Source organism: Myodes glareolus, chromosome 11 (genome assembly GCF_982192425.1).
Source record: "Myodes glareolus chromosome 11, mMyoGla1.1, whole genome shotgun sequence".
In the NCBI taxonomy this organism is placed as follows: Eukaryota; Metazoa; Chordata; class Mammalia; order Rodentia; family Cricetidae; genus Myodes; species Myodes glareolus.
This window is the reverse complement of record NC_142036.1, coordinates 2,910,327-2,922,886: the sequence shown is the minus strand read 5'-3', so window position 1 is coordinate 2,922,886 and position 12,560 is coordinate 2,910,327. Positions and strand designations below refer to the sequence as shown.

Sequence of the window (12,560 nt, the reverse complement as noted above, 5' to 3'; positions counted from 1 at the left end):
CCAATAAGAAGTTAGAGTTTATGGGCCAAGCATAAACTCAAGTTTTAATTAATACAGTTTCTGTGTGATTACTTCAGTTCTGGGCAGCCGGGACGAACAAGGGGCCCTCCTTCTATAGTCCAGTCCATTTTGGGTGGTACCATCCTTAAGTTGGAGGTCCTAGGTTATATAAGAAGGTTGGTTGAGCAAGACATGGAGAGCAAGTCAGTAAGCAGCACTCCTTCATGGCCTCTGCATCAGTTCTTGCTTCCAGGTTCCCACCTTGTTTAGGTTACTGTCCTGACTTTTGTCAGTAATAGACTATAACGTTGAAGTGTAAGCTAAATCAAATATATCTTCCCTAAGTTGCTTTTGGTCATGATATTTCATCATAGCGATAGTAACCATAACTAAGACAGACAACCTCTTCAGCAAATGATACCTGGAAAATAAATGCTCACTTGTAAAAGAATAAACATATATCTTCATTTCTTACCTTGAACAAAACTCAACTCCAAATTGGTCAAGGATATTAATTTTGACCAGAAATCTGTGATGCTGGAAGATAGATTTTCTTAAAAACATGATGGGTTTTGTAAAATTCTGCCTTTCACAAAGTATATAACTTCTAGTAAACTATAAAATGTGATGCAGGGGAGATAGAGAGATGGCTCAGAAGTTAAGAGCACATGCCACTTTCCCCAAGGACCTGGGTTCAATTCCCAGCACCCACATAGCAGCTCACAACTGCCTGTAACTCCAGTTCCAGAAAATCTGATACTCTTATACAGACACATATACAGGCAAAACATCAATGCACACATGATAAAAATAAATAAATTAATTAAGAAAAAACAGCTACAGGAGGCATAACTGGTAAGAAAACTACATACAGAGGAGTGGCTAGTCTGGGCAAATGAAAGGGATCTTAGAATGCAGTTATAGTAACATTCCACATGGAGGAATTTCTGCTTCTGGCCAAGATGGGGTAACATTTATCTTTTTTATCAGAAACACAAAGGAAGTACATGGCAGGTTGGCTTTAAAGGTATTTGACATAAGGCAACCAGTGGCAGAAATGACAGACATACATAGTGATTGCCTCAGCTTCTCCCTTAAGTTTTCAGAGCAGTGCAGTGATGTGAACTGAAGCAGAGCACAGCAGACTCCCTCGATTGAATGAGCAAGCCTGAGGATCTGAGGCATCCAGATCAGTTTACAGAATACTTACCAGAGAGGAAATAGGGCTAAATTGAGGCAAAGCAGATCATTGACGGAAGGTGCTTCTTGAGTTTTTAACTAAAATATGTATGCACATGAAGACTGGATTGTCTAGAGAGTGCCTGGCTAGAGACAGTTGTGACTCACAGAACTCTGGATAGAGTGCACAGAATCGTCTTGCCTTGGAAGTAGACTTCAGCTGTGTTGAACAAATCATAACATAAACACTTGAATGGATAGAGCCCTTCCCTGGTGATTTTAATTTATTGAAGAATGACACTCAAGAATATATAAAAAGATAGAAATACCTGGCATCTAAATTGCCAATTTTCTAATGTGTAGTATCTAATAAAAAATAGCCAGGTGTGTTAAATGTAGTAAAGTGAGACTCATAGTAAGGCCAGAAGTTAATCAACTGAAATCACTCCAGAACTGACAGAGCGCTAGATGCTGGGTTTTCTCGCTTATACATAGACTTGGAAAACAGCAAGCTTATGGAAAGAGAATAAAGCCGTGTCTACCAGAAGCTGACCCTTAAACACTATGTTTTACAGCCATAATATGTCATGGATCACTGTGTGTTCTAATTATATCACACGGCTATTGGCTTGTATGCTGATATTGTGTACTACAAATATAAAAAAAATTAAGTATTACCAAAGTGACACTTACCATAACACTCCCATTTTGCAGAAAAACAACATTCAGAAAAACAATAGGAAATTTGAAATGGAATATTAGAATTTCTTCCTAAAATATAAAAATGAGATTTAAACTAATTTTGTAAGTAGACTATTTATCAGCCAAAATAATCATGCATAGATAATAGTTAACTTAATCACATCTGATTGTAGCAGAAGTGTCCAGGATGCAAACCTTGTTATAACACTATTATTGGTTAATAACTGTTCAGAGTTGAAGATACCAAAAGAGCAACAATAACAGTAAATTTTTGATAACTAGTTTATTTTAATAGCCAATCAGATGGCACACACTTGCTATCTTGGGAAGCTGAGGCAGGAGGATACTGAGTTCAAGGATATCCTGTACTACATAGTTTGAGGCTAGCCTAGGTTGCATAACAAGACTCTTCTATCTCTCTCCTCCTCCTCCTCCTCCTCCTCCTTCTTCTCTCTCTCTCTCTCTTTCTCTCTCTCTCTCTCTCCCTTTCTCTGAGTGTGTGACAGTGATTGTTTCTATATTAATATAAAGATATGCAGATATAAAGATTACATATATAAAGATTTATATGTAAAGATTCTTTTCTGCAGTGGGTTTCCTGACTCAAAATGGGTTTGTATATGTTAAGGTCACTTACTACTCAGTTTGTTTCTGCTTTGACACATGAAGCTTAATTTGACTGAAAAGTTACATAATATTAAGAATTTCTATATGGAACATGAGAATAGTTACACAACCTAAGATAGAACTATGTCAATATAATCTGAAGTGGAATCTGCTAAGATGGTACTATAATTGGTGGTAGTGAAAATGTTTATGAGAAGAAATAATGATTAGTTGGACAAACAGACAAAAACTTGCCATAAGAATGCACACTCTATTTTCTCATTGTTATAATTCATCAGTGTGCTTTTTGTGGAAAAATCATTAAATTTGTCATTGAATTTACCATAGCTTTGGATGTCAGATTGTGCTATACACTTGATCATTCTTAATAAACTTAGCCTAAAACATCAGGACAGGACTGTAATTATATGTCAACTTATACTGTGCTAAATAAAGTTATTTCAATGACTACTAATGGTGCTTGACTCAAAAGGACTATCAAGTTGTTTTATGTACATCCCATGTCAGAATGAAATCAAGAAATGAGATCAGCATTGCCCAAGTTAATATGCTAGCACAAACTGATCAGCTCATTGGCTCTGGAATTAATAAATAAAGTAAATGTTTATGATTTCTTGAGGCAACATAATTATAGCTCTGATGAGCTGAGCTCTTGGCATCAGGATTGGGTGTGATGGTGGCACAGAGTGTGCACCATGGCATCAATAACATGTTTTTTTTGTGTGTGTGCAAAGCTGAGGTAAGACTTTTGGTTGATGACAGAGTTACTAGGATTCATAGAAATAACAATACCTTGTAATTTTGTAGAATCTAGTTTCCAAAAGAATATAAAATGGATTTATACTTTTATTAAAACTGCTTATTATATGGGAGTCTGTTGATAGATATGTGGGCAGAAAGCCATTACCTGGGGCTAAAACAATAGCAGTTAAAGAGGCTGTGTTCACCTCTTTTAGGAAAGATGTTGTCATGCTGTGTGACTGCACCTCACCAATATGTTCTGATCATTGTTCTCAGAGCTGCTGCTGCTGCTGCTGCTGCTGCTGCTGCTGCTGCTGCTGCTGCTGCTGCTGCTGCTTCTTCTTCTTCTTCTTCTTCTTCTTCTTCTTCTTCTTCTTCTTCTTCTTCTTCTTCTTCCTCCTCCTCCTCCTCCTCCTCCTCCTCCTCCTCCTCCTCCTCCTCCTCCTCCTTCTCCTTCTTCTTCTTCCTGTCCTGGAACTCACTCTGTAGATCAAGCAGGTCTTGAACTCACAGAGATCTGCCTGCCTCTGCCTCCTGAGTGCTGGGATTAAAGGTGTGTGCAACCACAGCCCTGCTAGCATCAGAGCTTCTAAAAGTGATAGTGAGAATATTTGTCAGCAGAAAAAGAATTTGTTGGACAATTTAAAAAAGCTGACTGTATGTACACATATAATATAATGTATATACAGTTATATATATTTTGAGCTAAAGGTTTCTAACTAAGATATATTGTTTTTTATTAATGATCTGTTTTATGGAAATTCACCCTAATAAACCTAACAAACTATAACTGAAATTGCACCATACAGAAACTGTAATATGATTTACCTACGTTCATATGATAGAAATATGACATGAAATGAAATTATTTCTAGACTTATCTCTAGTATCTCTTCTTGAGAAAGGAACTAATGAGCAAACAAGGCAGGCAGGCCATTCCTTGTCTGCTATGAAGAGTATCCACCATGGTGGATGTGAACTCACTGTTATGAAGCCAAACAAATATTTATGTAAACTAAAATCACTCTCACACCTCGACATTTTACCTTTCAAATTCATTGAGTTCACAATGTCTAGGACATGATGATTTTTTCGATAGTTATTGGTATTTGAAAAGGATTTATTTGTTTTTATTTTATGTATATGGGTGTTTTGCCTACATGTAATGTCTGTGCTCCATGTGCATGCTTGGTGCTCTCAGAGGACACCAGAGAACATTAGATGCTCTGGGATTGGAGTTACAGGGGGTTGTGAGCTATCATGTGGGTGCTAGAAACCAGACCCAGGTCCTTTACAAGAACAACAAGTGCTCTTAACCACTGAGCCATCTTTCCAGCCCCACCATAATTACTTTTGATTAAAGTAGAATGTTTTGACTTGTTCAGAAGTTGCTGTAGGGGCACTATTTTCAGTTGCAATAAGGAAGTTTTAATGATCACCAGCCCTAATTAGATGATTATAAAGTGTCAAGTTGCGCAATGTTCTGTTTTTTAATTTTATTTTTTATTTATATGTGTGTGTGTCTGTGTATATTGTGTATGTTTGCATACCCATCTTGTGTAAATGTCAGAAGACAACTCAGTGGAGTCGGATGTCTGCTTGCACCTTCATGCTGGTTCTGGGAACTAGAATTCAGTTACTTGTAGTAACTGTTTTTATCTGCTGAGTTCTCCAGGCCCACTAGCAATATTCTTTTTCTTTTTCTGTTTTCCTTCCTTCCTTCCTTCCTTCCTTCCTTCCTTCCTTCCTTCCTTTCTTGTCTGATAAAGGATTTCATTCAAAATATTTGAAAGATAGGTAGTAAGAAAAAAACCAGCACATTAGCACAGTAAATTAAAAAAATACCACTTTTGTTGATTGGGGTTTTGCATGGATTTGCCAGGACTGACATTTCTGCCTAGGGTTGCAACTGGCACCTCAAATGCAGTGGTTGTTCCCACCACCCTGTTGTCTGTTACACGAATACTGTACTTAATGTGCTGACACACTTTCCCCATGTGTGCTAGTGAGAGAAAGGTCTTCAACCCTATTTAGAATTGAAATCTTATCTAATGAGGCATTATTATCTGTTAGAGTTCATATTCTAACAGAGATTTAAACATTTATCTTGGATTGGGATGATGGCTCAGTGGATTCGAAGGTCTAAGATATGGTCCCTAGCAACTATATAACTTAAGCACACCTGTATCCACAGCGCATAGGAGCTGGAGATAAGAGATGGCTGGGGTGTGCTGGTACTGGCTGAGCTCCAGTTTCAGTCGGAGACCTTGTCTCAAGGCAATGAGGAAGAGTGACAGAGCAAGGTACCTGACATCCTCCACTGGCCAAATGTGTCTGGGCAGACACGCACATGCACACACCCACACTTCCACACTAACAAAAGCAACCTCACTTAAATTAAGACTGGGATAATTTGCTTTGTACTCATTTTCTCAATTATATTAAAATTTTATTTGTTTTATAAAGGTTAATTTTATTAAAATAATTTGAAAAAATTGTCTGTCTATCTATCTATCTATCTATCTATCTATCTATCTATCTATCTATCTATTCATCTATTATCATCATCTATCTGTCTAATGTCACCATAGAGCCCAGGCTGGTCTTGAATTCACTATGTGAAACAAGCTAGCCTGCAGCTTGGAGCAATCCTCCTGTTTCAGTTTCTCAAGCACTGAAATTACAGACATAAACTACCACACTTGGTTAACAAGTTGTTCTTTTCCTCCTGCAACAACCCAGTTTCCACACTCCTTCAAGCATCACGCTAAGTGTGATGCTACTGTGTCAGTGACCTGAATATGATGAATGACATTTTCTTTACCTGTGATATGACAGGCTGATGTTATACATATTGTCTAACATGATTTGCTTAACAATTTACACAGAGTACCCCCCCTAAATCATAATGACTAAATATCCCTTTAAGTAAGGTCTTAGTTTCTGGGGAAATGGAAATTAAACTTTTTGTTTCATTAACATTTCTGGTGCTGGGCAAAGTGCACGATTTTAATTCTAGCGTTTGAAGGCTGAGGCAGGATGGAAACTTCGTGGGGTCCAGCCTGGGTTGCATAATGATGCCCTGTCTCAAAACAAAGCAATGAAACAGTCTGTGCGGGGTGTTTTCTTTCCTCTTTCTACTTTCTTGTTCTGTTATTTCCTTGTGAACTCTTGATTCTAATTCTTAGAATCTTTTTAGTTTTAGATTTATCCTAATACACGGACCAGAGCGTCTTCATTTTAGGCTAAAAATAGCCTGATCTTAAAGATATCCTTCAGTCTTTCCTTAAGAACTCCCTGTTAGCCATGATACTCTTGATCTCCCTAATTGTAGGTCACCTCAGCATAACACACAGGTAGATACAGACACACATGCGTATGTACACATACATACTATGCTATTTAATAAATAAAACCACAGGTCTGAAAAGAAGGCTCAGTTGGAAAAGACACCTTTTGCCAAGACGGATGACCTGAGTTTATTCCCAGGCTCCATTTGGTAGGTGGACAGAATCAGCTTCAGAAAGCTGTCCTCTGTCCTCCACATGTGGGCTGTGGCTCATGCTCACTCACCCACATAATACATAAATGTAACAAAAAAATTTAAAAATCACAATCTACATACCCCCTGAATCTGTGCTAAATCCACGGCTAATGTTGTGGTCAAGGCTCCGTGCTGTTTTCACGATCACACCAGGCCATATCCTAGAGAGAGAGGAATTGACGCATGCTTAGAAAACCATTATTCTCAGATCTGTGATTTTTCTGTCCCATTGGAAAGAACATAGCTGCCTCTTACTTTTCTGTAGGCACCACGGATCTACTGACTTCTGCTTCTTGTACAGAAAGCTTTAGTTTTGTATAGAGTGAAGAAGGTAAGACTGAATCATGGGATACATTACCATATTACAATATGTTGATTGTAGAATTACAGATGTAGGACGATTACTGTTAGAAATGGCTATTTGCCACTATAGAGATCGGCAGTTTTACTCCACAAGAACTTTGTGAGGAACAGAATAGTCACTGATTTAGGTTTTTGGTGTTGGGGATCATATGCTCAATGCATGTTACACACCCGTTAGCAATGAGCCATATATTTACAACATTCTATTTGTGTAATAATGATCAGTACAACTTAGAAACATTTTCAAATATTTTCCCCTAAACTGATCGGTTATTAAACCAACACCAACACCAACACCAACACCAACACCAACACCAACTATGTCTTTTTCCTTTAGGACGGAGGTACGATCCTACTGGGCACGTTCCATCACTCCCTCAGTTTGGTAAGCCTTAGCTACTGTATAACAAGAATGGGAAGGCTGAAAAACTGCTGCCTAGAAGCATAGAGTCTAAAAAAGACAGGTAAGAAACACAGGCAATCAAAGCACAGGGTAAGAATTGGTTTTATCTCAGCAACAAATAGAGAGAGCGCTTCCAAGTACTTCTCAACCCGAAGAAATGTTTCCTTTCATTAAGTGTTGCCTCATGCTGACTCAGACAACCTTATGAATTAAAGACCAGTGGAGAAGCTGACAAATATGCTTCCTTAGAAAGGAAAAGAAAGGTAAAGAAAGAAAGAAAAAACTTTTGGTTTTATACAACCCAACCAGGGCTCTGAGGCTCAGGTTACCCAGTCCTGTCAAGGAAACCAAAATAAAAGAAAAGCAGGCTGTGCCGGAATCGTGCAGTGTGCTAGAAGAATGATCTGGGGAGAAGTGCGTCAAGACTATGTGGGTGTGACTGTGCACAGAACTGTGTTCTGGAGCCACTGCCACGGAAGATTTGCCCAAAGGGTCTCAGGTGACTTTGGTGACCATCGTCTGTGAGGGAAGAAGCCCAGCAAGAGGTAAACTCCCATGCAGGACAGCTGCAGTGCAGGAACAGCATGGGGACCGAAAGTCAAGCACTGCCAGTCGAGATAACGGGCTCTCAAATGAACTCAAATGAAGAGATTTCATCTACTTCCTAGCTGTTTCTAGACTTCAACATGACATGGAATACATGAGGAAATTTAGGTATTATATAAAAAATAAAGAAAATTAGTATTGAATCTTATGTTCCAGACTCTGTAGTAACTTACTATACCACAGAATTAACAGTCTCAGCTACTTGTCCAATCAACAGTATGTCCAAACTACTTTTCTGCATGTAAATAATTGTCTTCTTGTGTATGCAATCTACACCAAAATATTTAGCAGATTTTCTGAAATTTAGCTGGCATACTTTCTGTCCTCTCAGAGATAAAATAAGTATAAATAGAGGCTATCAGGAATTTTGACATGCATTTTCCTATTAACAATATTACTGAAATAAGAATACGATCACACTGCAAGGAGAGTGTGGCATGTATTCTTTTCTGTAGTTATTTCAGCTGCTGTGTAGTAATATTTTGTTTGTGTTCTAACAAAGAAAGCTTGCCTGAAGACCAGAATGCAGAGCTAAACCACTAGAGGCCAGGCAGTGGTGGCTCACACCTTTAATCTCAGGATTCAGGGCACAGACAGATCTATGTTTGTTCAAGGCTACCCTGGCCTACACAAAATTGATCCAGTCTTAAAGAGAAACAGATCTCACACAAACATGATCCCAGCACTAAGGAATACATGCCTTTAATCCTAGTACTAAGAAGGTGGAGACAGGAGTGATATGACTGAGCGGAGGGAGGAATGTGCGCTGGGAAGAGACAGGAGCTCAATGCAGTCTGAGGAGCAATGCAGTCTAGGCAGTAAGTCTGAGGAGTCAGTCTGAGGACAGATCGCCCCTTTGGCCTGATGATTTGTAGAAGTAAGAACTCTCTAGAGACTGACCTCTCTCTTTCTCTGATCTTCAGCATTAACCCCTATATCTGGCTCTGGGTTTTTATTACTATTACAAATTAGAATTTGTACTACACAGCCACAGGAGGCACTGTGTAATCCACATTTCGTAGATTGGAAAATGGATATAATGAGAGATGGAAGGGCTAGGCTAAGGCACACCGCTGGCCAGTGCCAGGGCTAGGTTTTGAGCGTCAGTTCTTAAGAAGCTGTGTTGCTTTGTTCTGCCTCTCATCTGAAACATTCTTGGTTGTGTTTTATTTCTTGCTTCTTAAGCTTTGGAATTTGTTACCACACCTTTTGGAAGAAGCTTTAGGCCTTTTGGAGATGTCTAAGTGAGTGTTTTCAATGCTATTAGCTGATGGCTGAAAGGCTCATTTTTACCAAGAATCCCTAAACAATCCAATTTACAAAAGAAATAAAAAACCCAAAAAATAAAAAAACAAAGCAACCCCCCAAACAACAACAAAAAAACCCACAAAACTTCAAACCCCCACAGCTCTGTAGATCAATTACTGACCGCTGAAAAACAGAGGGAACAATATTTTCTATCAGGGAGTTAGGAACAATCAGAATAATTCTTCAGCTGAACGGCTCTTGAGTGATCACATAAAAGGTAGATTGTATACCTACAGAAAGCCACGCCCGACTCTATTAACACGTCTACTTCAGTGAGATTCCAAAATGGTCGTAAAAAGGAGTTGCAAGCCTCAGCATGCTTTGTCAGGCTTCAAAGTTCTGTCTTAGCACAGAAACCCAAGCAATGCAAGTTAGGTAAAATCAGCAATGCCATGAAGGCACTTACAAAGAAAAGGTAAAAATGCTGTGCCTATACCAGTTCCTCATCACAAAAAGCAAATACAAGAAGCAAGAAGAATGTTGAAGGACATTATGAAAAAGAGAAAACATGGTGAGAGAGAGGGGAGTGAGTGACGTTGGCTAAGCAGCACATGGCTTCTTTGTCCTCTTGGTGTGCTTTCAAAGGGCAGCACTGACGGGTTGTGGCCCAGCAAGTCCTGGTGAAGAGGACTGCGCTGCTGGTGGCCTTCGCATAGTTAACACTAAAGGGTCCACACTGCTTCATGCCAGACCACCAGAAGGTTTGACAGCGTTCTCCAAGTTAAGGCGCTTCAGGATCTGACGTTCTTCGGCTTAAAACATTTTGTGAACAGGTTCTGGAGAGATGGTTCAGTGGTTAAGAGCACTTGTTGCTCTTCAATGGGATCCGAGTTAGGTTTCCAGCCCACAAGTCAGGCAGTTCAACAGCCTCTCACTTCAGTTTAGGAGCCCTAAGCCTCTGGCCTCTGTCACTCGCATCCATTTGTACATATTCTTATAGACATACGTGCATACTAATAGTTATACATACCTTTCAGACATACGTACATACCAATAGTTACACATACCCTTTCAGATATACATGCATACTAATAGTTATACATACCCTTTCAGACATACGTACATACCAATAGTTACACATACCCTTACAGACATACATGCATACTAACAATGAAAATAAACTACATATTTAAAAATACTCTGATACCGAGAAAACATAAAAATCTACATTTGTCTGTGTGAAATATCAAGATATTCAAGAAACAGCTAAAAATTCTATGAAAATAAATATACTTCAACTGGGGAAAATGAATTCATGAAGATTAAAACTGTAAGTCAGTAACTGCAAAATATAGTTTTAGTTAATTACAGTCTCGCCTTGATTAAGATCAGAGGTGGAGACATAAGGTGTTAGTAAGGAAAGAAATATAAATTTATTAAGAGTTACATGCAGGGTTTAGATCTATTTTTTAATTGTTTAGATTAGAGGCCATTTCAAAAGTCGACAAAGCTCCGAGCCAGGACCTTCCTGCACAGAGAGTGTGATGGCCTCGCCGCTGGAGGCTCAGTGCCTTAGTGCGAGCAGCCAGGAGCGAGGAGCGTAGGATTTCTTCTCATGGCAGCCCCAGACTGCTAAGAAGATGTAAAAACTGCTTTTGACAACTCCCCTGGAATGACAGTAACTCTATTTCTGGAAAGCAACTGACAGGCGGGAAGCTTTTCCATCAGCTCACGGACAGAAGGCGGAAGCAGGCTTCAATGACTGCCAGCTCGCGGAGGAACCCCGTCCACCGTAGCTCTCGTGGGAGATTAGAACTTGATCCACCTAGTTTAGCCATTTCTGAGAGCGACTGTTCATGGGCAGTGGTCTGACTTGCCAAGCACATGGATGCTGTCTGAGGTGAGGACTTTCTTCCCAACAGCTGAGAGACCCTGGAGCTTTTAGACTGTGGAGCAGGAAAACCCTCACCTGCCCATGGATGAGACCTAAGGGAATCGCGGACTCCTGCCCGGCTCTTCTGAGGGGCTCAAGTTTCTTGTCACTTTTAATTTGGGCTCTTTTTTTCTTATCCCCTAACACAATGTGGTATGTTAAAGAGAAGCCGGGTAGTGGTGGCGCACGCCTTTAATCCCAGCACTGGGCAGGCAGAGACAGAAAGATCTCCATGAGTTCGAGGCCAGCCTGATCTACAAGAGCTAGTTCCAGAGCAAGCTCCAAAGCTACAGTGAAACCCTGTCTCGAAAAACCAACCAACTAACCAAATAAATAAATAAATGGGAATCGAATGAGATGAATACTAATAGACCTAAAATCTTTGTTTTATTTTCAAACCTCATAATTTGAATGTGCTTTGCTTTGAGGATTTTTAAAGAAAATTATGTGTATGTGTGTGTGTGTGTGTGTGTGTGTACGTGTGTGTGTGTGCGCGTGTGTGTACATGGGTGTGTGCATGTGAGTGTGGCTCCCCAGAAACAACAAATGATCACATCTGTGATCAGAATCAGAATTCCTCAGAATCAGAATTATAAGGAATTGTAAGCTACCTGGTGTGAATTCTATGATCTGGTCTACTGCAAGAATAGTATGCATTCTTAATTGCTGAGCCGTTTTTCCAGCCCCTGTATATGCTTTAATAGAAGAATATGCTTATAAGAATTCTGATGGCAGATTTTAGCTACTTAGAACAACAACAAAAATTTGTGCTCTTCAATGATCAGCAGAGAGACTATGTCAAGAAATGAGAAAGAACTAAAGGTTAGCGTTGACAACAAATCTCAATTAAAAGAAAAAAATTCCAGTAGACATACTGACCTGATACAGCAAGGCTTTGAAAGCCAAGTGTCTTAATCTCATGGCTAAATTTTCCTCTGCTTGTCCATTAAACAACCCCTAGAAAACAAACAAAAATTTCTTCAGTTATTCTTAATTCTCTTTGTATCATTCAGTTTTATTTTCAACTGAAAAGAGAAGACCACGTAAACAAGGAATCCTGCCCAGGGCTGGTGAGTCAATTAAAAGTTTACCCGCATCAGGTACGCAACAAGAGCAGCAGAGCCCAAGATGACTAAGAGCATGGAGTAGAGTTCCGTGTCATGTTTTAATGTGGTTTTACCGTCATTTTCACACATCTGAGTGGGAGCAGAATT

The 12,560-nt window shown here is 39.4% G+C and overlaps 1 protein-coding gene across 1 annotated transcript in view; it reads right to left on the bottom strand.

Annotated features, from left to right (window-relative positions):
* Positions 1–12,560, bottom strand: part of Abcb5 (ATP binding cassette subfamily B member 5) — a 96,174-nt gene that overhangs the window by 26,954 nt on the left and 56,660 nt on the right. The window contains 4 exon segments of the mRNA XM_087911838.1: positions 6,875–6,924; positions 6,927–6,954; positions 12,226–12,303; positions 12,438–12,542. Of these exon segments, the coding sequence (XP_087767964.1) occupies positions 6,875–6,924; positions 6,927–6,954; positions 12,226–12,303; positions 12,438–12,542 (261 nt within the window).